We start from the raw sequence: 27,986 nt of genomic DNA on the forward strand, positions 1-27,986 counted from the left end.
GCTGAGAGGTCATCGTCGTGGTCTGTGGCGCAGGTTTGCCGAGCTGGCCGGCACCACTCAAGGCTTTATGTCCGAATCGACCAATGGGCTGGCGGCACCCGGTTGTCAGGGATACGGGGCGGGCGGAGGCGGGGTCTGAGGACGAGGGGCGGGGCCTGGGCGGGGCTTATATAAGCGGGCCGCGGGCGGAAGGCGGGGCGTGGGGTCGGTGGCTGCTGGGCGCGCGGGGCGCAGGCCGCGGGGCCGGAGGCGGGGGGAGCGAGCGAGCGGAGGCGCCGAGGATCCGGTTCACTCGCTGGGGAGACCTATGGGCCGAAGCCGTGTAAATGCGTTTTAAGGCGAGTGCAGGGAGTGGCTCGGGGAACCCCGGGCAGCGAGCTCCCGGGGTTCCGGTGCTGACCGGTCCTCGGGGCCCCTTTTGCCTCCTCTCAGCAGGGGCCTCGGCTCCGCAACTGCCACTCCTCCTCGGGGTGTTGCACAAGTTTCGAGGTCACCGGCGACCCCCCCTAGCAGCGCGCCTGGCTCTGGCCCCCGCGAAGGAGGACGGGGCTTGGTAAGGGGGTTCGGGGGAGGGGCGGGGCGGGACTTTCGCCCTGCACTCGAGGGGGGTTACCCGGATAGAACCCCGGCTTTCAGTCCTTGCCCGGGATCCCGCGGACCCCACCCGCTGTGTGGAGACCCCACCCCCACCCCCCATGCACGCTTAGAATGATATAGCACGTCGGGACCGATCGTTTACCAAGCAGGAAACTGAGCCCCCCCCACCCCCCACCCCAGGAGTCACGCTGCGGAGAGCGCTCTCGAACCCCTGGGCTGGGCCACCGGCGCCCTCTTCAGGTGGGCGTGGCCAGGACCAGGGCATCCTGGAAACTTGCACACCTAGTTTTTCTCAGATTTCCTCCTCCGTTCTTTAGACCTTTCCTTTCCAACCCAGAATTTTAGAACTGGAAAGGAGCGCCAAATCCGTCCATCCCTTTTACAGATGGAGCAACTGAGCTCTGGCCGGCATGACACGGTGGGAGACACACAGTCCCATTGCGGAATCCAAGCTTCCTGACCATCCCCACTCTTCCCAATGAACCTACTCTCCCCCCACCCCCACCCCCAAGTTTGTGCTGGGGATTGTGCCTGGCAGAATTGGAGCCCTGATCTAGGGAGATGAGCCTACCCGTAAAGGGCCCTCCCTCTCAGCCTCCTCTCCCCCACCCACAGTGTGTTGCATACTTTCTAAGGCGGCTGAGGCGGCAGTTGCTGCGGGGGCTCCATCCAGCCAGTGGCTCCTGGTCGGCATGGCAGGCTACCTGAGTGAATCGGACTTTGTAATGGTGGAAGAGGGCTTCAGCACCCGAGACCTGCTGGAGGAGCTCACTCTGGGGGCCTCCCAGGCCACCGCGGTGAGGAGCTGGGAAGTGGGGATGGGGACCTAACCTCTCCTCTGGAAAAAAAGGCCTTTGTCTTACACACTCACTTATGTAACATGCAATCTTTGCAGTTTGCAAGAGAGGGGCTAGTTTTATCTCCACTTCCTGAACCTTGCCCCCAGATCCATCCTGTGTTTGCTGCCTTGATGAACAACCTCCAGCCTTGCAGTCCAGAAATCTGTGTTCTCTCCCTCCCTCCCCTTCCACCTCACCTCTAGGCATCACCCAGCTCTCTGAAGTCCGCTTCCTTAAATAACCCTTCAGGCAGCTCATGTAGAACTTATCTTTATAGCCCAGTTCCCGTCTCCCTATGGGCCCTCTGACCTCAGTTTCATTCCACTCCCTCCAACTGTATCATGCCTAGCCCTTCTCAAAATCAGAAGTCCTTGGCAGTTCCCCAATGCTACAGGATCAAGTCTACATCATCAAGTCCACAGCAGCCCCATTTCCTGATCCATTCATATTTCCTGGTGATGAGATGCCCTTAATTCACATGCCTTTGCCTGGGGCTATTCCCTCAGTCTGGAGCATCCTTCTGCTACCTTCTCTCCTTCACCTATTCCTAGTGTTCATTACTTTCCCATCCTTGTTGCAGCTTCCTGGCTGCCCCAAGGAAGTTTTCTGTTTTCTTTTTCCACGGTGCCTAATACCTTTTACAGAAGCTGAAACTTAGCATTTATTGAAGGGACTTTAATTAGTTAAGTGTTCATGTCCCTCCATACCCAAGCCCCATTGGAGCTAGATGTCTCTCTGGTCATCACTGTCCCTGAGCACCACATCGGGCACCAATGGGAATCAGTAAAAATGTGATGTGTGAAACAGGGAGGTTTGGGGAACATGGTCTCACTCACCTCCTCATTCACACTCAGCTGTCAGCCACTCTGTGATGCTCAGTTGACCACCCTGGCAGTGGGACAAGCACTTGTATGTAAATGTCAGTGGGTTGTGGACCATAGCTTCTGCCTTCCTTAAACTGACCCTTTCTTGGAGGAGACATGTGTACTATTCTATTGTGCTTTGAAAGCAAAAATTCAACAGTCAGCTGGGTGCTGGTGGCTCATGCCTACAATTCTAGCTACTCAGGAGGCTGAGATCTGAGGATCACAGTTCAGCGCCAGCCTGGGTGGAAAAGTCTCCGAGAGACTCTTAGCACCAATTAGCCACTCAAAAACCAGAAGTGGCACTGTGGCTCAAGCGGTAGAGCAAAAGCAGAAGTGGCACTGTGGCTCAAGTGAAAGAGCAATAGCCTTGAGCACAAAGATGCTCAAGGACAGCACTCAGGCTCTGAGTTCAAGCCCTACAACCGACAAAAAAGAAAAAGAAAAAGCAACAGTCCTGAGAACCTTCATAACAGATTGTCTTATGGGCTTGGGGAAGAAGCATTTGAGCTGAAATTTGAAGGTAGATTGGGATTTCCCCAATTCAGCAGAGAAAGCTTAGAGGTGAGAATGTGGTACAGTATGAGTTTTGGCTGCATTGATGGAGATGGACTATAAGCTGAGGAGTTTACCTTCCATCCTGTATGCTTGGGGAACACCCTCCCCCCACCCAGTGACAACAGGGTAGTTTCTTGTGGCTAGAGCTGCACTGGGGGAGGCGGGAGGCAGCATGTGTAGGAAGGGAGCTGGTATGGGGAGGGGGGTCTCACATCCATATGCCTCTTGTGTAGGATAAGGTTGCTGCCTTCTTCGTGGCTGACCTGGGTGCTGTAGTGAGGAAGCATTTCTGCTTTCTGAAGTGCCTGCCTCGAGTCCGGCCCTTTTACGCTGTCAAGTGCAACAGCAGCCTGGGTGTGCTGAAGGTCCTGGCTGAGCTGGGGCTGGGCTTCAGCTGTGCTAACAAGGTGAGCCTCCAACCCCACCTGTGCCCTGACCGTCGAGGCCTGCCCAGTGTGGCCTTGTTGCTGTGGGTGGATTCTGGGGAGCAGGAGTGACCTGCTGTAGGCCACTGCCCTTTAGGAAGGCCACCCACCCAAGAGGAGGCTGCAGGGGGGAGGGCCGAGGAAATGCCTGTAGAATTTGTCAGCCTTGAAGTTCCAAATTGGATCCTTATGTATCCCTGAATAGACGGTCAGTTTTTAAAGTAGAGGTTTTAAATTTTTTTCTTTTTAAAAAATTCAGTTGGAGGCTTTAAAGTGTACTAGCATAGAACTATATATGTTATTCTAATTAAAACAAAACAAAAATACTTCCATATTGTTGGTTTTATTTTATATAATCAACCTGTGAGTGCATTTTTCTTAAGTAATCCTTGTACAATTCTAGTTCTGTTGCTGTTGTTGCTGCAAATTCTAACTTGATTCCAGCTACTAGCTAGAAATTAATGTCCTCCTGCTGGCTTTTGTTGGCTTTGTTTATGTATTGTTCCCTAGAAGTCATTGAACCTAGAGTATGGTAGTTGGCTGTGCTTTGGGGAGGGACTGCTTTGGAGCCAGGCAGACCTTGAGTGGAATACATGGTTCATCTACTTTCCTTCTGTCCTTACTAGATAAAAAAAAAGTTTCCTCAAGGCACAGCTTTGGACATATCTCATTTATTCATTCAGCAAATAGTTACTAAGCAAATACTCCTGCCAAACATATAGTAGGTGAGAATATAGGCCAGAATAAAACCAATTTTAAGAAGTCTTTCGTTCATGGAGCTGGTATTCTAAAAAATAACAGACAATGAAAATGTTAAGTATTACAGATGGGAAGCAGGGAGTGCTGAATGGCAGTGTGGTCTTGGAAGGCTTGCCAGACTTAACTACAGACCCAAAGGAAGAGGGAGGTCAGGTCAGGTGGAGAAATAAGGATGAGCCTGCCACATAGGGGGACTAGAGAATGCAGAGGCCTGAAGTGGAAGCACGTCTCTGGGCAGTGGTTTGTGACACTGGCGCTGCCATCGTTCTCTTCGCAGCTTGTTGGTCCTGGGGCTTGAACTCGGCCTGGGAGCTGTCCCTGTGCTCCTCAGCTCAAGGCTAGTGCTCTACTACTTGAGCCACAGCGCCACTTCCAGTTTTCTGGTGGTTAATTGGAGATGAGAGTCTCACATGGACTTTCCTGCCCGGGCTGGATTTGAACGGCGATCCTCAGATCTCAGCATCCTGAGTAGCTAGGATTACAGGTGTGAGCAATCAATGCCTGACTCACAAACCCCCTTTAACTCCCAAGTTGATGGTATGGCTAGAGGTTTTGAGGAAAGCTCTAGAAAGGATTCCTGGAACAGAGCTAGCCAGGGAAGGAAGACAGGGCTGGAGCAATTCCAGGCGAGGGACACGTGTATATAAGGTAAGATGCTCAGGATGAGTAGGCTAACCTTTACCAAGGACCGAATGCTTTTGCTCTTTGCTGTTTATGTTTGATGAATCTCTTCTTCTGTCCCTGGCTTTCATACAACTTGTGTCATGTGTATCCTGCATGAAAAATCTATGATGCATTCAGAGGAGACTGTGCAAAGCCAGAGCTTTGACCTCTTCTGCTGCCTCTCACAGCCTGGTGGGGTTCCCTGCAGAGTTAGAAGGGACAGCATCCTTTGTCCCCTTGGGCTAGGAGTAAAAGATAGGACCAAACCCCACTGACTAGTATCCTCTTCTGGAAACTGCAGAGTGGCTCGCCCTCTAGTCTCAGGGACTGGCTCCCCAAGGGCACAGTCATGTGGGTCCAAGGGCACAGAAGTCATTGAAGATAGTCGAAGCTTCTACTGTTGGTTGACTACAGTTGCTTGGTCAGGCACTTTGCCAAGCCTTTTCAGTGCATGATCTCACTTTATTCTCGCAACAACCTCATGAGGTCATTACGGGGATTCAAACAATAGTCATGGGAAGATGCATTGAATCTAGAAGGAAAGGCAGGGGTGGTGGCAGCCTGAATTTACCAATGTGGTCCTCTAAGCCTCAATGACTGTTGTCCTTTCCAAGATCCTCAGGGAGGATGTGGCTGAGTTGGCACTTGTCCAATGATGGACACCTTGCCCTCATGTTTCACCAAGAGCAAGAAGAGGCCTAAGCGACATCCCTGGGGTGGGGTTATGTGGACTCTTTGGTGCAGTTACTACCTCTGTGTTGGAGATTGAACCCAGGGCTTCCTGTATGCTAGGCAAATGCTTTCCCAATGAGCTCTATCCCCAGGTACACGAATTAGAACTTTTTCTAATGGGGTATGGCTGCCCTCTTGTGGCCAGTTTTAGTGGTTGGTCATGCATAATGGTACCACGGCTTTCTGGATGTTGACCAAAGGGCTTGGCTTGACCTAGGACTAATGGAGGTATAGACACCCATTGGACAGGCTCCAAGGCCAGGGACACAGTCTGTAGCTTGATAAAGGGATACTGGCTTTCCAAACCTTTTCCCTAAGTAACTTGTGTCACCTGTTTCACCCACCTCCACCTCCTGCTCCTTGCCTGGGGCTCCTCAGCCTTGTCCCATTAAAACAACCACCACAACAACAAACTTCCCTGGATAACAACATCTGCCTGTAGTCCAAACACTTGCTCCCTCCTTGTGACCAAACTCAGCAGAGTTGTTTCTGTTTGCCTGCCTTTCCTTGGCTGCTGCTTCTCTGCTTCCAGGCTTACTCCTCCAAAGAATTTCCTCTAATCAAAAGTACCCAGGGACCTCTAGAATCCAACAAGCACTTCATGTCCAAGAGTAATTGTCAACTTCTCAACTAATACATCGATTCATTTACCCAAAGAGAAAATGAGACACCAGCTTTATATCTCCACAGATACTCATAAAGGACAGGTTTGGTAGGTATATAGCACTTCAAAATACACAAAAGGTCCAGAGAAGCATTTATAATATCATGTGATTTTATAACAAAGCATAAAAGGCATTCCTGGGGTACATCATGTTCCACAATAACTTTAAGCTCAGCAAGTTTTGGAGCTCTGCCCATGTGGATGGATTTGGACCTGGACTGAAGGACATACTTTCTCCTTCTCCTCCTTCTCCTTCTCCTTCTCCTCCTCCTCCTCCTCCTCCTCCTCCTCCTCCTCCTCCTCCTCCTCCTCCTCCTCCTCCTCCTCCTCCTCCTCCTCCTCCTCCTCCCCCCTCCTCCCCCTCCTCCCCTTTCTCCCCCTCCTCCCCCTCCTCCCCCTCCTCCCCCTCCTCCCCCTCCTCCTCCTCCTCCTCCTCCTCCTCCTCCTTCTTCTCCTTTTTTTTTTTTTTTTTGTTGGTTGTGGGTTTTGATCTTTGGGCCTGGGCGCTGACCCTGAGCTCTTCAGCTCAAGGCTAGTGTTCTACCACTTAAGCACAGCATCACTTCTGGTTTTCTGGTGGTTAATTGGGGATAAGAGTTTCACGGACTTTCCTACCCAGGCTGGCTTTGAACTGAGATCCTCAGATCTCAGCCTAATGAGTAGCTAGGATTACAGGTGTGAGCTACCGGTGGCCATCTGCTTTGGTCTTCTTTATCTCTCTCATCAACATTCAGCTGGGCATTCTTTTCTAACTACTCAATAATAAAACACACTCCCAGTTTTAAAGACTTAAATAACACCTAAGATGAGAGTGAACACTGGTACAGACTGCCTACCCCTTACCCCCCGCCCCCTGCCTGCTGCTGGCACTTTGGATGCCCAAGGATGTCATGATCACATCTGTAATGTCTTCTCTTATTCTTCACCTCTCCCCTCCTGTCCAGGGAGATCTGCTGTCTCAGCATTCCCCTGGGTTTGTCTCAGCCCCACCCCCACCCCTTGTAAACTCTTACTCCATTAGGGAATGTCACTTTTTCATCCATTTAAACATCATCAATATATCCCACCTGCTGGCTTGACACCTGCGGGCACCTGGCACCGGGGTGATCTCCCTGCTTGCCCATCGTGAGGGCCCGGATCTACCAGGAGGAGGTGGATCCCTCTCATCCTCACCTCTCATTGCCACTTGCAGTCCATCACCCTGCTTTCCAGCCAGCCTCCAGAATACCTTTTCAGAGGGGCTCTGTCATCTCTCCTGAATGACCGTGACAGCCACTAACCAGTCTCCCCAGAATCCCCACAGGTTCCTTCTTGGGTGGTTAGATGATAAGCATTTAAACCATGTCATTTCATGACCATGTCCTTCACTGCCCCCCTCCCCTCCATGCTGATACTGGGGCTTGAACTCAGGACTTCAGTGCTAGCCTTTAGCTTTTTGCTCAAGGTGTGTGCTATCACTTGAACCACACCTCCTCTACGTCTGGCTTTTTGATGGTTAATTGGAGATAAGAATCTCATGGACTTTCCTTCCTCATCTAGCTTCAAACTTCAATCCTCAGATCTCAGTCTCCTGAGTATCTAGGTTCACAGGCACGAGCCACTGGTGCCTCCACATCATTTCCCTTGTTGAAATCCTTACACTCTTCTTCCACCACATTCAAGGTAGAGGTCTACATGCAGCCTTCCTCGTTTGTTGGTGGCTCTGCCCACCCTCATCTGACCTCCTCTTCTCCATTGCACTTACCTTGCTCAGGCTGCTCCAGCATTCTCTGTCCTGCTGGCCTCGGAAGGTCCCTCTGCTGAAAGCAGCCTTTCCTTTCCTCTTGGCCCACTGAAGCCTTTTATGCAGCTTGCATTCAAGTTCTGACCCCCACAGTGGCTGTCTTTCCCCCACCTCCATTTACATCTAGGTCTCCCTGTCCATCATTTTGTCACACTGCATCACGCACCTTCCCTTCATACTTTTGACTGCTTGTCATTCTGCCATGGATCAGAGTCCCATTGTGACTGCTAGTATTCCCTGCAGCTGAAACACTGTGGGGGCCAAGACCCTGGCTGCTTTCTTCCCTTGTTTGCATCATCCATGTCAATAGATGATCAAAAGGGACCTTCCAGAGGTTGCTGAGGTCTGACAGTTACTTTCCCAGTGATACCACTGGAAGCTGTGTAACTTTGGACAGGCACTCAACCTCTCTTGAGTCTCAGCTTCTCTCTTCTTCACACGATTATTATGAGGATTGAATGAGAGTGTAGATGTAATTTCTGTGCAAAGGCTGACACATAGCATGCCTTCCTTGAATGGCATGCTTATTTACTCATCAAGGCTCAGTCACAGCTTCACGGTGCCCTCATTGCTCTTTTCACTCACTTTGTGTAAAAACACATTTGCCCAACCACACAGACTCTGGGTGGGGGCACATTTACCTCTGGGAAGTGAGCTTCACGGCCAACCTGAGATGGGCATGTGTGTCCCTTGAGCTGCTCATTGACTGTCATCACAGTCAGCAGACCCAAATCAGCTGTTTCCTCTGTGAAATGTGGCCAGTTAATACTTACAGGAATTATAAAACAATGCACATAAATACCTGGTGCTGAAAAGTTACCAAATCCAAATTAGTCTTAGGATGGCTACGAAAGGCTCTTCTGTCTCCCACCATGTTTCAAAACTGGCTCTTCCCCGATTCTTCCCCTTATTTGTGGCGAGTCAGACTTGAGTATGAAAGTTGGTTTTGCCAATTACTTGCTTCATAGCCTTAGCATGTTTCTTTTTCTGTAGAACACATCTTGTACCCGTTTCAATAGGTTGCAAATCCAGTATTCCCCTGATTTGTCCTGTCTGTCCTAGCCCTGCACAGTCACTTTGGCACGTCTGGGGTTGCTTTCACGCCACTATGGCAGGTAGTCGTGGCAGAGACTGAATGGCTTGCAAAATATGTGCAGCATTAACTTGGGCCCTGTAGAGAAAATTTTCTCTAGCATCACATTGAGGAACTTCCTGTGACTGTTCCCCTACCCCTCATTATCTGTGGCCTTATCAATGCAGCAATCAAGCTGCACCATGTCCTATAAGTGAGGAGGGGCTAGGAGTGGAGCTCAGGGGTAGAGCATCTGCCTAGCATGCATGAGGCCCTGGGTTCATCCTAGGCATCACAAATAAACCAGATGCTAGTGTCTCACATCTACTCAGGAGGCTGAGATCTGAGGATCTCAGGTGGAAGCCAGCCCAGGCAGGAAAGCCTGTTATCTCTAGTGAACCACCAAAATGTTGGAGGTGGAGGTATGACTCAAGTGGTAGTGTACCAGCTTTGAGCCAAAAAACTAAGAGAGAGCATGAGGCCCTCAGTTCAAGCCCTACTACCAGCACAGAAACAAAACAGAGCAAGACAAAAACAACACTAGAAAGATGAGGAGAAAGAGGAAGCCATGGGGAGAAGGCTGCATGGACTTACTCAGCACAGACCTTTGGAACTGAGTGACCTGTGGCAGAAAAACTCTTGATTTTGTTGTAGACTTTCAAGTATACCAAATAACATTGCGATTTATTTACCTAGTAAGTTAATCATAGTTATATATTTATGATCTGCACATGATGTTTGGTGGTGGTGGTGGTGGTGGTGTGTGTGTTTTCCCTCCTTTTCTGGTCCTGGGGTTTGAACTCTGGGCCTGGGTACTATCCCTGAGCTTCTTTGGCTAGTGTTGTACCACTTGAGCCACAGCACTACTTCCTGCTTTTTCCAAGTAGTTTATTGGAGAGAAGAGTCTCACAGACTTTACTGCCCAGGCTGGCTTCAAACCATGATCCTTAGAGCTCAGCCTCCTGAGTAGCTAGGATTACAGTCATGAACCACCAATGCTCAGCTCACACATGATGTTTTGACATATGTGTACATTTCAGAGTGGCTAAATCAATTGATACATGAATTAACTCACATACTTTGTATTTTTGTGATGAGAACACCTAAGATCCCTTCTTTTAGCAATTCCAAAATATGTAGTACTCTGCTATTATCTATTGTCATCATGTCAAGAGCAGTCCTAAACTTATTCCTTCCAGCTGGAACTGTGTGTTCTTTGACCCACCTCTCCCCATGACTCCACCTCCCCTAACTTGGCAACAACTGTCTACTCTGCTTCTATGAGTTTGACTTTGTAGATTCTGTATATGAGATCAGGCAGTGTTGGTCTTTCTGTGCACATCTTATTTTGCTTAATTTAATATTCCTCTAGATTTGTTCATGTTGTCACAGATGACAGAACTTCCTTCTTTTTCAAGGTGAAACAATATTCCATTGTGTGTATGTACTACCTTTCTTTTCCTTCCTTCCTTCCTTCCTCATCTTCTCTTTTCTTCCTCCCTCCCTCCCCCCCTCTCTGTTGTGGGGTTTGAGTACAGAGCTTCACATTTGCCAGGCAGGCACCCTACCACTTGAACAGTAGTCCACATCCTTTGTGCTTTACTTCTTTTTCAAATAGGGTCTCCTTTTTGCTCAGGCTAGAGTGGACAGCCATCCTCCTAGTATACCTCCCACATAGTTGGGATCACAAGTGCATATCATTATTCTCAGCTTATTGGTTGAGATAGGGGCTTGCTAATTCTTCACGGGCTGGCCTTGAACTGTGATCCTTCTGATTTACATCTCCCAAGTAACTGGGGTTAGAAATATGAATCACAGTGCCCAGCCCTTTTACTTAGAGTGCTCTCTCTCTCTCTCTCTCTCTCTCTCTCTCTCTCTCTCTCTCTCTCTGTCTCTGTCTCTCTCCCTCTCCCTCTCCCTCTCCCTCTCCCTCTCCCTCTTTTTCTTTTTTTCCAGTCCTGGGGCTTGAACTCGGTCTTGGCACTGACCCTGAGCTATTTTCCCTCAAGGCTAGCACTCTACCACTTGAGCCACATTGCCATGGCATTTTCTGTTTATGTGGTATTGAGGAATTGAGCCTAGGACTTCATGCATGCTAGGCGAACACTAAGCCACATTCCTAGCCCTTCCTTTTCTTTCCTTTCATTTTCTTCATCCTTCCTTCCTTCTTTCCTGCTTTCTTTCCTTCCTTCTTTTTTGTTGTTTGTGGGGCTTGAACTCTGGGCCTAGGTGTTGTCCCTAAGCCCTTTAGCTCAAGGCCAGTACTCTACCACTTGAGCCACAGCGTTGCTTCCAGTTTTCTGGTGGTTAATTGGAGATAAGAGTCTCACAGACTTTCCTGCCCTAGCTGGCTTTGAACTGAGATTCTCAGATCTCAGGCTCCTGGGTTGTTAGAATTACAGGCCTGAGCCATCAGCACCTGGCCAGTTTTTGCTTTACTGTTTATTTTTTCTGTTTTTGAGACAGGATTGTACACATCGTTTGGGCTGGCCTTGAGCTTGCTGTGGGCCTGAGCTGGCCCTTGAACTCCAGCGAGATAAACTTAGCCCCTGTTATGCCTAGATATGCCACGTTTTCTTTTTCTTTTCTTTCATACTTTTTTTTTTCATCTGTGTGTGTCAGTCCTGGGGCTTGAATTCAGGGCCTGGGCATTGTCTCTGAGCTTCTTTTTGATTAAAGCTAGTGCTCCTAGCTGTACTTCCAGCTTTTTTGGTAGTTTAGTGGAGATAAGAATCTTACAGATTTTTCAGCCTGGGATGGCTTCAAACTGTGATTCTTAGATCTCAGCCTTCTGAGTAGATAGGATAGTAGGTAGCTTTAAAAAAGGTACCTAATAACAAATGTAATGATTTTGTTAGAATGAGATTTTTTTGACTTATTGGGGTTTGAACTTGGGGACTCATGCTTTCTACTCAGGTGCTCTAACTGCTAAGCCATGCCACCAGCCCTGATTTTTTTGCTGGCTATTTGTATTGGATTGTACCTGGGTGCAATCCACCTGCACTAGACTTCCTAATATAGGTAGCTAGGATAATAGGCACCCTCCACCTTGCCTGGCTCTTTGTTGAGAAGGAGATCTAATAGATTTTTTTACCCCTGCCCAGTTAGGCCTAGAATTGCTTTCCCAACAATCTCAACCTCTCAAGTAGCTAGGATTACAGGTGTCAACCTCTGGCATACAGTGTTAGAATGAGAGGTTTTACTGCCAAGAAATGTCTATTTGCCCCATATTGGCTGTGAGTTGGTGCCTTAGAATTATGCATTGCACTCCCCATGTGTCTGTACGTAGCTCATCAGAGAATGGTGGGTCATGGTAAGATTCTAATGGTTGTGAATCTGCTGTCTTTTTTTTTTTTTTCCAGTCCTGGGGCTTGAACTCAGGACCTGGGCACTGTCCCTGAGCTCTTTTTTGCTTAAGGCTAGAACTCTACCACTTGAGCCACAGCACCACTTCTGGCTTTTTCTGTTTATGTGGTGCTAAGAAATGGAGCCCAGGGTTTCATGCATGCTAGGCAAGCACTCTACCACTGAGCTACATTCCCAGCCTGGATCTGCTGTTGTCCAGGGCTACCCACTTATTATGGGCCTCCCCATGAGCATTTAAGACTTTGCCCCTCATTTGTGCTTCATTGAACTCCATGGGCCAACAGGCCCCGGTGCCTCCTTACCACTGTTCTTTGGGACCTCACAGGCAGAGATGGAGTTGGTCCAGCGTATTGGTGTCCCTGCCAGTAAGATCATCTACACCAGCCCCTGTAAGCAAATCGCGCAGATCAGGTATGCTGCCGAGCATGGGGTGCAGCTGCTGAGTTTCGACAATGAGATGGAGCTGGCAAAGGTGGTTAGGAGCCACCCCAGTGCCAAGTAAGCCAAGATACTACTCATGGGGTGGGGGAGGCAGGCAAGGATACTGGGTGAGGGCGGGAGGAGTGAGGGACGTGAGGGACGAATGCAACGTGGGGAAGGGCATAAATGGAAAGCTGTAGAAGCAGATGCATGGATGTTAGGAACATCAGGGGGCATCAGAGAGATAAACAGAAATTTGCTGTGTGCTCTGTATGTGTATGTGTGTTGTAAGTGTATGCGTGCACTATGGGGAAGGGACACAATGAATGACACACTGGCCATGGAGCAGGGACCTGGAGCAAATAGATTCTGGAAAGGTCCAAGACTGGCCATCTTGCTTGAGCTGTGGCTTTTACTGGCTCCTTGGCACCCTGGGGATCAAGGGAAGGGACTAGGGCAAGGGTAGGTTGTGTGGTGGGCTACCTGGCTCATTCATAGCAGCTTCCATCATTCTATTGGGGTTCACTATGAGGTTTTGGTTCCCTTCATCCAACGTGAGTTTGAAAACTGCTTGGTGTGGCACCAGTTTGGAGGATTGGATCTGTCCAGAGGAGAGCAGATGAGGCTGGAGTGGTCAGGGGCTGTGGGAATGGGTCCTGGGTTGTTTAGAGACTGGGTTGAATGGGACTCAGAGATTGATTGATGTACAGGTAGAGGAGGGAGCAGGATTTCTGTGTGCCCAGTAGGACCCCATGGGGTTCACAGTCCTGGTTTCCCAGGAGATGTGGCTGGGATGGGATAGGTGGGCCTCACCCTCTGCCATGCACTGTGTCTCCTCAGGATGGTTCTGTGCATTGCTACTGATGACTCCCACTCCCTGAGCTGCCTGAGCTTGAAGTTTGGGGCGCCACTGAAATCCTGCAGACACCTGCTTGAAAATGCCAAGAAGAGCCACATGGAGGTGGTGGGTGTGAGGTGTGCGCTGGGAGTCCCCTTCCCCCACCTCTACCTACGCCACCCCTACTGTCTCTTTCCCAGGAATTAGGCCACGTAAGACTTTCCCCAAACATTCAGGCCTAGAATTCTGCTAGTTGGGAAATTCCTGTCTTTGGAAAGGAGGTTTATAGATGTTCCACTGCCCGAGCCCCACAGTCCAGAAGGTCTTGTCCTGGGAAGTTCCCACCCATGCACCAGGCCTAGAGGGAGTTTAACCAGCCTATAGGCTGTTGTGCAGCCAGGCCCTGGAACTGCCTTTATTTTTCTTTTTGGGGATATGGAATAACAATGATCAGTTATATGGCTTCATTTATTTAATTTAGTCATTATTCATTTATTCATTATTACTTCCCACACCGTGCGGAGAGTCTCATTCCCATCATTCCACCACCTGTGTGTGCTGCAGGCACTCATCCTTGCTCAATTGATGGGGAGACCTGTAGAGGTCAGGCTTGAGTAGTTTGTCCAGGCCACACATTGACAGGTACATCCAAATCTGGATACCTTGGTGCCCTGGCTCTCCTTCCAGAGGTTTCTCTCTCAGGGAAGCATTAAGAGATGGAAGGAGCACCAAGTGCCTCCTGTCCACTCCTCAGGCCTCAGTCACTGTATCTGTAACATGGGCACATTGTCCCATGCATCTACTCAGAGCTGAGGTGGTGGCACCTAGGGCTCTGCATGTAAGCTCAGGCTCTTCCTCCCTTCCCAGTTTTCACGTTGGCAGTGGCTGTCCTGACCCTCAGGCCTATGCTCAGTCCATCGCAGACGCCCGGCTCGTGTTTCAAATGGGTGCTGAGCTGGGCCACACGATGCACATTCTGGACCTTGGTGGTGGCTTCCCTGGCATAGAGGGAGCCAAAGTGAGACTCGAAGAGGTAATCCTGGGCTGGAGCCTCTTGCTGGGCTCTTTGGGTGGGGAGTGGGAGTGGTTGGGGGGAGGGGGGCATAGAATGATCATAGGCTCTACCTGAATTGTGTGATCACTCATTAATCCTGTTTCTATCGCTGAGCAAACTCTGGAACTCATGGAAGCTAAATCATGAACTTAACCAGATTATTTGAGGCATAACTAAAATATGGACATGTGACAATGCTCCTTGAAGACCCAAGCATGTCTGTTCACCCTCTGACAGGCTGGTGAGAAAGCTGACAGAGAAAGGGAAACCCACCTGTGAGATGAGGGCAAGAAAAATGTGGAATAGCAGTCCCCACTCTAACCACTAGGGGCACTGCTCCTTAGAAACAGGCTGCTTCTAAAATCTACTCATTTAGGAACTGACCATCTGAGATCATTCAGGGAAGGATCTAAGTCATTAGCTTCTTGTTATTGGCTCACGCCTGTAATTCTAGCTACTCAGGAGGCTAAAATCTGAGGATCACTGTTCAAAGCCAGCCCAGGCAGGAAGACCATGAGACTCTTATCTTCAATTAACTGCCAAAAAGCCAGAAGAGGAGTTGCAGCTCAAGTGGTAGAGCACCAGCCTTGAGAAAAAAAAGCTAAGAAGCAGTGCCCAGGCTCTGAATTTGACGAATTCAAGCTGGCACACACACACACACACACACACACACACACACACACACACACACGACAAAAGAATATACTCACGGCCCCATCATGTTTATAATAAAAATTGTGTGTGTAGATTATGGATAGAAATAATTAATGGAACTACTATAAAAAGTCCACAATGCTTAGATTCATCAGGATAATAGAATCAGGGCCATTTATCTTTTTATTTATCTTTATTTTAATTTTTTTCTATAATATATTCTTAACTGGTTATTTGTGAAAGAAAGATCCACATCATGGCTTCTGGAGTCTGGTCTCCAAGTAAGTGCCCCTTCCCATTGTGGGGTGTTGAGGAGGGTGTCCACCAAGCCCTGTCTCCCTTCTACCTTCCTGGCTAGCTGTCCCCAGTTACTAGGTGGGCCTTAGCAGCTGCCAAATTCTTCCTGAAATCAGAACAACTCCCAGGAGTTAGATAGGTAGACTTGGATCAGTAGCAAGTCTGCAGCAGAAGCCCCACATTTCAAGCACACCATTATTCCCCACCCCACCAGATTGGTTCTGTGATCAATTCAGCTTTGGACCTATACTTCCCTGAGGGCTGCGGAGTGGACATCCTTGCCGAGCTGGGACGCTACTATGTGACCTCCGCCTTCACCGTGGCTGTCAGCATCATCGCCAAGAAGGAGATTCTCCTAGACCAGCCCAGCAAGGAAGGTAGGTGCTTGGTGGGCAGTGAGACCCCTATTCTGCCCTAGCAACAGGGTAGGGGGTACTGAGCAGCGTCTGGTTTGGGATGCATTGGCAGGTTGGGGAAATCTGGAAAAGGGGGCTTGCTGGAGGGAGATGTATTGTCTTTTCTTCTCATCCTTAAACACATATTTAACATTTTTTTCCCTAGGTGTGTTCAAATTTTGTGCAGATTGAGATCAAAACAACATTAGGGAGATGAGATACTCTTTTGACCCCATTTGACAGTTGGGGAAACAGAGTCAGAAGGAATACAAGTGAAATGATTCATAGCCAATCAGAGGTGAAGCTTGCATTTGACTCCCTATCTGTGAAGTTCAGACTCATGCTCATCCTTTTTCACCCCCTCATAAAAATCATTAATGACAACTTTTATTTGTTTAAGTCCATTTTGAAGATGACAGAATATAGGTAGAGAGAGGTTGAGTCACCAACTCAAGGTCATACAACTGATAAAGAGTAAAGTTCAGGGCAGGCTGACTCAGAGCTTGCGGGCCCATGCTGCCAACATCAGTGTTCCTCCTTGCCTGCTCCAGGTAGATCTGCTCCAGGAAGCTTGTGAGTGGCAGGTGTCATAATCTGATCTTCGCTGAAAGAGAGAGGGAAAGAGAGAGGAAGGATATTATATTTGTGTAGAGAGGTGGTGGTCTCCAGTTAGAATGTTGTGTGTATGCGCATGTGTGTATGTGTGTGCATGTGGGTGCACTTGTTGACTTTCTTCTGGTTATCTGTATAGACTTGGGAGATTGTCCTGTCTAGCCCAGCCAGGAGCCAGGAACTGTGGCTTCTCATTTCATAGCATCTACTTTCCTGTTGAGTGCTTCCTTTTTGGAGACTTGAGTGTGGTCATTCCTGCTCTTCTGCCTTTGCTGGAGCCCCTAGGGGCTCAGGTACAGATAGCAAAGTGTGTTCTAGCAGAGAGGCTCAGCTGCAAAGGACAGTATTCCCATGGTGGCAGTGAACCCTTGTCACCATGATGGCCATTGGTGAGAAAGAGGCTGCTCTAGTGCTCTTGCAGAGCCACCATGGTTTCAGCCCCCTACTCCCTGGCCCCTCACTTTCTGCTTATACTCCCCCTGTCCCCTCCCTTCCCTGCAGAGGAAAGTGGCTCCACCCCCAAGACAGTTGTGTACCACCTTGATGAGGGCGTGTATGGGATCTTCAACTCAGTCCTGTTTGACAACATCTGCCCTATCCCCATCTTGCAAAAGGTGAGTCTACCCTTATGGGTCTCTCTTCATAGTGTGTGTGCCTTTCAATAACATCATTTGTGTGTATATCTCATTCTATTTATTTATTCTTTTCCCAGGAACAAAACCTAAGGCCTTGGCATACTAGGCAAGCATTCTAACACCAGGTACACACCAAACCACATAGTTTTATTTAAAAAATTAGATATAAGGTTGAATATACATATATATATATATATATATATATATATATATATGTAATTCAGTGGTAGAGTGCTTGCCTGACATGCATGAGACCCTGGGTTTAATCCTGGGTTAATCTTCCCTGAAGAAGTAGAAAAAAAATGACAAAAAGAGTCTAGGTGTGGTGCATGCCTTAATCTCTGCACTCAGGAGGCTGAGGCATGGGGACCTTGTCTTGTATTTGAGGCCAGTCTAGGCAGGCTCCTTTCAAAAAAAGATCTTTCTAACAAAAAAAGAAAAACGACTAGGCTCTTTTCAAAAGATCCTTTCAAAAAAAGAAAAAGACAACAAGGTTGAACATTGTATTTCTTTTCATTCTTTTAGAAAATTCATTGTACTTTGCTTTCCTAAAGTTGGGATCATACTGTTCTGAAATCTGCTTTTTTAGTTATATGGGGTATAATTATTTGCGTGCCATTAATCTTTCACAGCATGCTTTTCCATTGCTACATAGTATTTTAACCAATCTGACCCTAGTGGTTGGCCATTTGGTTTCTTGTTTTGAGCTTGTGAGTCTGTCTGGACAGACAATTTTGGTTACTGCCCTGGGGGTAAATTCCTAGAAGTAAAAAGAAAGTTCATCTGTGGTGGGTTTTTCATATTAACAGGGGAACAAGATCAACAAAACATCCCTGGTCTCCAGTGGCTTCAGTGGGACTCTATGAGGGAAAATTTGGCCATGTTGTGGTATTTTCATAGCTCTGGGTCTTTGAAGTCAGCTTCTCCTGGGAACTCTTCCTGCCCCTCATTTCTGTACAGGCAGGGGGCGGAGGTCCTGCTCCCTCTTCTAGAGGCCTAGATACTATGCATCAACGTGGTGGGTCCTCATTCCCTAGTTCAATAGGATTCCATGTTTGAGGGAATTTCCCAGATGTGCTAAGGAATTTAGAGTTTTCTACTCAGAGACACTATACCCTGGTGGCTGCATTCTTTTCATAGCTTCCATCCAGCAAAGTGCACCACACCAAAAAAGGGACTGGACTGGCCTTGGCCAGCCAAGCCCAGGTGGCAGAGCAGGCAGCTCTCCACCTCTAGTCACCCTCTTCCTGTTTGATGCCATCTCTGACCCACCCTCTATTCCTTGCATTAGCTGCTCAGAAGAGTAGAGAGTAGTCCCCACGCCCCACTGCCCCAACCCACTAGTGCCCCAATCTTCCAGGGGCTTTGTTTTAACCAATCTCTAGATGGCCGTCCTAAGTGGGGTACCAGGAAAGATGTTCCTATTCCTTGTGGTCTGTGCTATGCCTCCTGTGGGTGACCTGCCTCAATTTCCTCCTTTGGGCTGTCAAACACTCACAGCAGTGGCTACAGCAGCGTTGGGGTCTGTTCTTCCTTCCTAAGGACTTTGATTTGGGATCTGTGGCATAAAAAGTTGCATTAGCTGGGCACCCATTGCTCATACCTGTAATCCTAGCTACTCAGGAGCCTGAGATAGGAAGATTAAAGCTCAAAGCCAACCTGGGCAGGGAAGTCTGTGAGACTCATATCTCCAATTAGACACCAGAAAGCCAGAAGTGGGGCTGTAGCTCAAGTGCTAGCCTTGAGCACCAAAAAAAAAAAAAAAAAAAAAAAAAGAAAGAAAAAGAAAAACAAAACAAAACCCACCACAACAACCCAACTCAGGGACAATGCTCAGGCCCTGACTTCAAGCCTCAGGACTGGTGTGCGTGTGCACATACACATGCACACATACACAGTTGCATTACATACAATCCTTGGCTAAAGGTTTACTTCTCATCATTGCACTATGCTTGGTCTCATTTGGTGTTGTTTACTTTTTTCTCTGAAAAAAAAAGTTGAAGAAATGGAGCTGTGGCTCAAGTGGTAAAGCACTAGCCTTGGGCACAAAAGCTGAGGGACAGTGCCCCAGGCCCTGAATTCAAGCTCTAGGACACACACACACACACACACACACACACACACACACACACACACACACACACAAAGGAAGGAGAAAAAGAAGGATGAAAGAAAGGAAAAGAGGGTTAGGAATCTGGGAATATGGCCTAGTGGTAGAGTGTTTGCCTAGCATACATGAAGCCCTGGGTTTGATTCCTCAGCACCACATACACAGAAAAAAGCCGGAAGTGGTGCTGTGGCTCAAGTGGTAGAGTGCTAGCCTTGAGCAAAAAGAAGCTAGGGACAGTGCTTAGGCCCTGAGTTCAAGCCCCAGGACTGGCAAAAAAAAAAAAAAAGGAAAAGAAAAAAAAGTCAACAAATATTTGAATCCTTTCAATATGCAAAATACTGTGCCTAGGCTATAAATAGTAGTAGAAGAAATAGTTGATGTCTTAGAAATACAGTTCTACTGGAGAGAATGTTTGTATGCTTAGTTCAAAAGCTACAACTTTCATGAAGAAAGTATAGAACAAATACTACCCAATTATTTTAAATTAGTTTTTATTGTCTTTAAGTAGCTATACACAGGGGCTTCACTTCAACATGTCATTTTGAGTACAGTGCATCTGGATTAATGTCAGCCCTTCTTTTTTTCCCTCATCACTCATAACCCTACCCATCTCCTCAGATATCTGGTTCCATTTTCACATATGCACCTTAAATATTATGACTGCATTCGTCCACCCTTCCTGTCTACATTTGTCTTCCCCCTTCCTCTTGATCTCACCCCTCAATAACACATGTTCACCCAATTATTATTATTGTGTGTGTCAGTTCTGTGGCTTGCACTTGCCTGGGTGTTGTTCCTGAACTTTTTTGCTCAAGGCTGGTACTCTACCACTTGAGCCACAGATCCACTTCTGGCCTTAGTTTTTCTTTGGGTAGTTAATTGGAGATAAAAGTCTCACAGATTTTCCTGCTCAGGCTGGCCTTGAACTTCAATTCTCAGATCTCAACCTCCTGAGTAGCTAGGACTACAGGTGAGTCACTGGCACACAGCTTTCAATTATTCTTAATAATATATTTTAGCAAGTATCTCTAAATGATAAGAGGGTTTGAAAGATATTACACTTCTATTATCAAGTTAAAAATCTTAGCAATTAGCCTCTCTCCAGTTAAAAGTGCTTTCCCACTGCTTTAGTTATTTTTCACGTGGGGTTTCATGCTTTTTGCTCAGGTCAGTCTTCAACTTTAATCTTTCTACAAATGTTTCTGACATAAGCTAGCGTCACAGGTAGGTCTTACTCTGAGTTATTGCTCTTACCCCTGGGGCATATGAGCAAGGACTGGAATGGCAGGGCATACACCATGTGAATGTCCAGCTTTATGAGATAATGCCTGTTTTCTAAGATGGTTGATCTCACCTTGTTCTTCTAGAGTGCCCTGATACCCTAGCCTTTATTCTCCACATTGCAGACAGAGATGGGGTGTTGCTATGGTCTTGTACAAGTTGGCTTTGAACTTCTAAGGCTCAAGTGAGCTGTTCATTTTCCTGAATAGCTGAGACTACAGGCTTGTGCCATTTCTGGTGCCTGGCTGGTGCCTTTAATCCTAGCTACTCCTAAGGCTGAGATCTGAGGATCCTATTTCAAAGCCAGCCTGCGCAGAAAAGTCCATGAGACACTTATCTCTAGTTAACCAGCCCAATTCTGGAAGTAGAGGTATGGCTTAAGGGGATAGAATACCAGCCTTGAGTAAAAAGGCCAAGCAAAGGTGCAAGGCCCTAAGTTAAAGCTCCAGTATTGATGCAGATACACACAAACTATGTAAGTAACTTAAAAACTCTAGGGAACTTTTGAACCCAACCCTCTGCCCTGATGGAAGTCTTTCCACATCACATTCCATTTTCTGTCAGCATGCCCAGGTAGGGCTTTTGTTTCCCAACACACATATGTGAAGGCTAATGTCAGGGTGTACTTATGGTAGCCGGTACTTATGCTAAGCCCTGGGCATGGCAGTTACTCTTTTCACATTTGACAAAGTTCTTTAAAGTAGATACTGTGGATTATTTTAGACTGAGAAAACTGTGCTCACAAAGGTGAGGTATCTTGTTTAAAGTCACATACTTAATAGCAGGTAATGCTTCTTAACTACAGACTGTGAGCCCCTGGGGACTAAGGCTCATGGCTTAGTCATCTCTGATTATCTGTCTGGTGCCAGAGAAAGCTCTTAACTTCTTTCCTATAGGCCTACCACCTTCCTATAAAATTGCTGTATCATCGAGCATTTAAGCATGGATTGCTCTCGTTATTTCATATTATTCTTAGTAATCTTTCATGGGTATCCCCATGAATATCACTAGTGGGTTCTTTGCTAATCTCCCTACCTGGATGGCTTATTCTGCATGGCAGAATGAATGTATTCATTTAAAAAACTATTTTCATATGAGTCCTTGAAATATTACCAGATATTTCCAACTTATTTTCCCAGTCTAATTTGTACTGTAACCATGTGTACCCATTTCACAATAAGCTCACAGGCAATGTCTACTGTGATCTTTTCTTGCTGGACAATGTATCTGAAAGGTCATATTTAGCATGACACACGTCTTTGGTAAACCAAAGCATTTTTTGGTTATTTTGTTTGCTTTAATGTCAGTGTCTTTTTATATTACCTGTTCTTTTCATTTGAGAAGTCTGAAAGTGTTTTGTTTTGTTTTGTTTTTTAACAAAGAAGAGCATGCAAGGGCTTGCATTTGCATGTATGTTTAATGTGATGTTTGATACAGGTTTTTTCAATCTGTTGGTTTATTATTCTAGCTTTGTGATTCTGTTATTTATTTGTGATCCTACTATTTGCCTCTAACTGTACACTGAGTAACTTAATTGTAAAGAAATTTGTCTCGGGGCTGGAGATATGGCCTAGTGGCAAAGAGTGCTTGCCTCATAAACATGAAGCCCTGGGTTCAATTCCCCAGCACCACATATACAGAAAATGGCCAGAAGTGGCGCTGTGGCTCAAGTGACAGAGTGTTAGCCTTGAGCAAAAAGAAGCCAGGGACAGTGCTCAGGCCCTGAGTCCAAGCCCCAGAACTGGTAAAAAGAAAGAAAAAGAAAAAGAAATTTGTCTCACTTGTGTTATTCAGGTTGTAAATTACGTATGCTTTACCTATGTGTTTCTTGTTAAGAAAATAGAATGTTTACTGGAGAAAATTTAGCACAAACAATAAAATTAAAAATTCACTTATCTCACTGTTAGGACATAACTCTTATGAAAACTTATCTTGATTTCTTCTTTAAAAAAATGCTACAATCTGGGTGCTGGTGGCTCATACCTGTAATCCTAGCCACTCAGGAGGTTGAAGTCTGAAGATTGCAGTTCAAAGCCAGCCCAGGCAGCAAAGTCCATGAGACTCTTATCTCCACTTAACCACCAAAAAGCCAGAAGTGGAGATGTGGCTCAAGTAGTGCAGTGCTAGGCTTAAGCACTAAAGCTGAGAGACAGTGCCCAGGCTCTGAGTTCAAGCCCCAGGACATACTCTCTCTCTCTCTCTCTCTCTCTCTCTCTCTCTCTCTCTCTCTCTCTCTCTCTCTCTCTCTCTCTCCCCTCTCTCTCTCTCCTCTCTCTCTCGCTCGCTTTCTTTCTCACACACACACCATCAAGTGTTATAATGCATATTGTTTTCCAAGATGTTAATTTTATAAATTAAATTTCAGTAGTTAGGCCTTTCTACTCAAGATTATACTGCAGTTACTATGATTTAAAAAAATCTCTGTAAGAGTTATTTTCAAGGGCCTACACCTACCTTTCTTTTTTCTTCTCCATTCTTCTCCTTCCTCCCTTCTTTCCTTCCTTCCTTTCTCTCTTTCTTCCCTCCTTCCCTCCCTCCTTCTCTCTCTTTCTTTTGTTAGCATAGTACTGGGGTCTGAACTCAGGGCCTCCTCGTGCTTGCTAGGCAGGCACTCTACCACTGAGCCATATCTCCAAACTTACTCTTTTTTTTGGTGTCAGTACTGAGGCTTAAACTCAGAGCCTAGCTTTTTCATTGTTAATTGGAAATTAGAGTCTCAATGAATTTCCTCCCCAGTCTGGCTTCAAACCACAGTTCTCAGATCTCAGCCTCCTGAGTAGCTCGGATTGCAGACATGTGCCACAAGAACCTAGCTTCCTAAATGAGATTTTAGCCATAAGTTTTTGTTCTATATTACTCCTCCACTTTTTATGTTGCCTGTTCATCACATTGTTTTTCTTTGAAAATATTCTTGCATGCCTTATGTGTGCAAAATTTATTAGGAATTATTGATTTATATTTAGAAGCTGGGGGATTCACGAGGACATGTATCAGGTCCTGCATGGTTTTAGTGTTTGACCTTATTTCTTCTGGGGAAATAGTCCCATTTGGGGCCTCCAAGCAAAGTAGCTGTGTTAGTGCTGGCTTAGGCCGTGAGTCCAAGGCCCAGGACTGGCCAAAAATAAAAAATAAAAATAAATAAATGAGGAACCCCTGACCCTGCTCATAGAGGGGCCCAATGGCCAGAAAGCTAGGCATCTTGTCTATTTGCCTTCAGCTGTCAGACTTGTAAACAAGGCTGAGGCTTTATCATCTTGTCATATGCTTTGGAATATTTATTTCACAAATTCAGAGTCTCCTGAACTTTTTGCCTGGGCTGGCTTTGAACCACAGTCCTCTTACTCTTAGCTTCTTGAATAGGTAGGATTACAGCTTCTTACCACTGCCTTTGGCTTCACTCGAGTTGAATAACGCATGCATGTTTTTCTTTACAAATAGGACTGATTTCTTATTAACTGCTTTCAACGATGTGTGTTATTTGTGCTTAGAGAAGCTGAGACATATTTTTCCCTTAATTTTATTCATTCCTGGACCCGCTAAGGTGTCAAAATGACTTTTCTTTTTTTTCTCCATTGGTCTTTACTGCCTCCTTCCAGACTTCTCTATGGCTTCTATTAGTATATTTTTTCTTTTCTTTCTCATTCTCCTCATTTATCCTTTTAAAAATATTGCAGTGAGCAAGACACTGGTAGCTCATACCATTAAACCTCAGCTACTCAGGAGGCTGATCTGAGGATCAGTGTTTGAAGCCAGCCTGAGCAGACGAATCCTGGGAGACTTTTATCTTCAAATAGTCAGCAGTATTCTGGAAGTGGAGGCATGGCTCAAGTGGTAGAGCACCAGTTGTGAATAGGCAAGCTGAGCAAGAACATGAAGCCCCGAGTTCAAGCCCCAATACCCACACAAAAACTATTACAGTGAGCATCTACTTTGTGCAGGACTGCCAAGCCCACAAGAGTTGGGGAAAACCTGTACTGATGCCATCCCTGGGCTTGTAAGAGTTTGGCATCTGTCAAGAAAGATAGGCCAAACCAGATTCTTCACAACTGTCTCATTATTAACTATAGGAAATGTGATAGAGCTAAAGCTTGGACAGTGTGGGGCTTTAGGAAAGCTTTCCAGGGCCTATCTCTTCTGCGACCTACAGGAAAAATAAGAAGTGGCAGATCTGGGGTCTCAGGGAACAGTCTGGGGCTTTGAAGGGGAAGGGTTGGGGGGAGGGGAAGCAGTTGTTACTGGAGAGCTCAGAGCAGCAAGAGTAACTGGAGTGAGACTGCCCTGAAAGTGGGGTGGGGATGGGAGCATCTTGTCCTTCAGTGCTGTCCTCTCCTCTAGGACCCGGGGCTGGGGGGGTGGGGGTGGGGCGGGGTGGGGGAGGCCTCACTATTACTAACTGCACTGACTTCTGGGTTATATGGAAATGATCATACCACAGATTTTGTCTGCAGATATGGTAGTCACTTAAGAAAAATTGAAAGAAAAACAGGGCTGGGAATATGGCCTAGTGGCAAGAGTGCTTGCCTCCTATACATGAAGCCCTGGGTTTGGTTCCTCAGCACCACATATACAGAAAAGGCCAGAAGCAGCACTGTGGCTCAAGTGGCAGAGGGACAGTGCTCAGCCCCTGAGTCCAAGTCCCAGGACTGGCAAAAAAGAAAGAAAGAAAAACAGTTCTTATAATCTATTCAGTTGCTACATTTATTTTTCTCTTCTTCATTTCCTTCCATCAGATTTTCTGTATTACAGGGAGTTGTCCATTTTACATTATTTGGAGGGAAATTTTATAGAAAACCTTGATGAATGGATGAAAATATTATGTTTGGCTTCAGTGGAAGGCTGGACCTTGTCCAGAATATCTGATTTCATGGGGTCTCTATCTTTTATTGTCTCTGAATTATTTTATGTTGTCGTAACATACATAATACTTATGGTAAGGCAGATAATTTACTTCCATAGAAATGCAAATTTTATCTTTTGGGACAGTTGATTATTGCCCTATGGACATTGAACAGATTTGAAAATTTACGTCTATTAAGCAAATTTATTTTACGTTTCTTAATGACCTATATATGTGTGGGCTTTTTTTTTCCCCAATTTTCCTTTGAACCAGTTGTAACATCTTACTGTTTGCTTTACTGATGGATTCACTAAAAGCTTTGGCATATATACATTTTATATCTGCATGATTATAAAGCATGATTTATCTTCCTTAACTGTTTAACTGAAAACTAAGAAATGAATGTTCTCCATATAGAACTTACCTATCTTCTCAGTAGCCCTGTGAATATCTAGTAGGTACTATTTATCATTTCTACTTTATGGATGAGAAAACCGAGGCAAAGAACAATGATCTTGTTCAAGGTCACACAGCTAGCAACTGCTGGAACCTGGGTGTGAGATCAGATATCACGGCTTCTAAGTGCAGGGAGCCCCAAGTCTGGAGAAATGGAGAGGGCCTTAAATACCAGTCTAAGAGGGCGTGCGGTCTTTATCCTGATGGCTATGGGAGCCATGGAAGGCATTTGGGGGAGGAAGTGCTCAGGCTGTGGTATGCCCAGGAGGGCTGATACTATCTTTGTCTCCCATAGAAACCAGCTGCAGAGCAGCCCCTGTATAGCAGCAGCCTGTGGGGCCCGGCAGCTGACGGCCATGACTGTGTGGCTGAGGGCCTGTGGCTGCCACAACTACAAGTAGGGGACTGGCTAGTCTTCGACAACATGGGCGCCTACACCATAGGCACAGGGTCCCTCCTCAGGGGGGCCCAGGCCTGCCGCATCACCTATGCCATGTCCCGAGTAGCCTGGTAAGGAGGCCTTGCTGTGAAGTTGGGGGTGGGGTAATAGGGAAGCCTGGGGACTGAGACTCTGCTGCTCTGCAATCCCGTTCACCTGGGAGCCCCTGGCTGCTGGCTCTAGGTGAGCTCTGTGCTAGGCACCTGGATGTGGCCATGAGTGAGAAGTACATAGCTCTGTTGTGGGTGACGCTGAACTGGGCGGGGTTGTGGCAATCTGCAAGGCCCAGGTCAGTTCCCCGAGAGGTGGGGGCAGTGAGCAGGGGTAGGTGGGAGGGGTGGGCAGGGAGTCCTGGCAGAAGTCCTGGTGTATTTCCTCCAAGGCATTAATGCAGGTTGGCCAGGACCAGAGAAGAGGTGGCAGGCAAGGCCTTGGAGGCCCAGTGAAGGGCTGGGTGGTGGGAAGCAAGGGCTGTTTGGAGAGTTACACCTGGAAAGACCACACTGTCATTACTGGGTGCCTTAAGCAGGACAAGGATAGACAATTCAGCAGTGATAGTCACTAGACACTATGTTTGAAATGAACTATACAACTTGGGGGGGAGGTAGGTGAGATGGGAAGGGAAAAACTATGAGAATAAAGGAGTGGGAGTGACACTGACTTAAGTAACTAACTAACCCCTCTGTACATCATCTTTACAATTTTTTTTTTAAAGAAAAGACAGAGGTGGCTGGTCAGGTGGCAGCTCTGTGACCTGGGGGATGGAGACTGGTGGGGGGTGTGTGTGAAAGTTGGAATCCTAGTTCTGCCACCTGTGGGAGTATGGCGCTGCATGGCTGGTCGTTCCTGATCCTCAGATTCCTCTCCAGTTGGAGAGGAGGTCATGCTTCCCCGACAGGGGTTCACTGGGCGTGGGGGAAGATGTAATTAGACGCATGGAAAGTGCACAGTAAGTGTAGGGCAGTGGGGTCAGGTCATCAGGCCTCCCTCGCCTCTACCCTTGGATTGAGGCTGAGGTGAGCCCATGCTCGATGGGGCCAGGACTACACATGTCTCTTGCCCCCAGGGAAGCGCTTCGAGGGCAGCTGCTGCCCACAGAAGAAGACCAGGACGCCGAGGGCGTGTGCAAGCCTCTATCCTGCGGCTGGGAAATCACAGACACCTTGTGTGTGGGCCCTGCCTTCACCCCAGCGAGCATCATGTGAGCGGCCCTGCTTCCCCCACCCCCGAACCCCAGTGGGGCCGCGGAGATGCCTCTGGGAGAGGTAGGGAAGGCCGTGAGCGGGCATCCTCTGGCCAGGACTCTGGTGCCTGCTCTGTTGCTCCCACACTCCACCTGTAGTGTTTCTGCCCTGTAAATAGGACCAGTCTTACACTCGCTGTAGTTCAAGTATGCAACATAAATCCTGTCCCTTCCATCCGTGTCTACCTTCTCTGCAGCGCAAAGGGCCTGGTCAGCCAGGTGTGGGGGTGTTCTTGGGGGTCTCCCTTAAGTCTCCTTCCCACCTTTGTAAATAGAAAGCAAATAAATATTTAGTTGTTTTTTGTAAAAAAAAATATTCCAGTGGAATCTGGACGTTCCATTTGCAAAGCAATCAGGGCCAGATCTGGGAAGAAACTTCCCTAGTCACCGTGGA

General features: G+C 47.2%; 1 protein-coding gene across 2 annotated transcripts; it reads left to right on the forward strand.

Moving 5' to 3' along the window:
• The first annotated feature begins 183 nt into the window (after nt 1–183).
• On the forward strand, nt 184–27,906 carry Azin2 (antizyme inhibitor 2). Of its 2 annotated transcripts, none has more exons than XM_048350817.1 (11): nt 184–338; nt 433–553; nt 1,213–1,394; nt 3,091–3,264; nt 12,647–12,819; nt 13,582–13,716; nt 14,447–14,612; nt 15,799–15,961; nt 17,093–17,205; nt 26,206–26,420; nt 27,416–27,906. In XM_048350817.1, exons 3-11 carry the CDS (start codon nt 1,290–1,292, stop codon nt 27,552–27,554), a joined length of 1,383 nt encoding a protein of 460 aa, XP_048206774.1. In that variant the 5' UTR covers nt 184–338; nt 433–553; nt 1,213–1,289; the 3' UTR covers nt 27,555–27,906. The 2 variants fall into 2 exon arrangements, with proteins under 2 accessions (XP_048206774.1, XP_048206775.1); XM_048350818.1 differs by having other exon boundaries at nt 210–338; nt 1,233–1,394.
• The last annotated feature ends 80 nt before the right edge of the window (nt 27,907–27,986 follow it).

Source organism: Perognathus longimembris, chromosome 7 (genome assembly GCF_023159225.1).
Source record: "Perognathus longimembris pacificus isolate PPM17 chromosome 7, ASM2315922v1, whole genome shotgun sequence".
Classification (NCBI taxonomy): domain Eukaryota; kingdom Metazoa; phylum Chordata; class Mammalia; order Rodentia; family Heteromyidae; genus Perognathus; species Perognathus longimembris.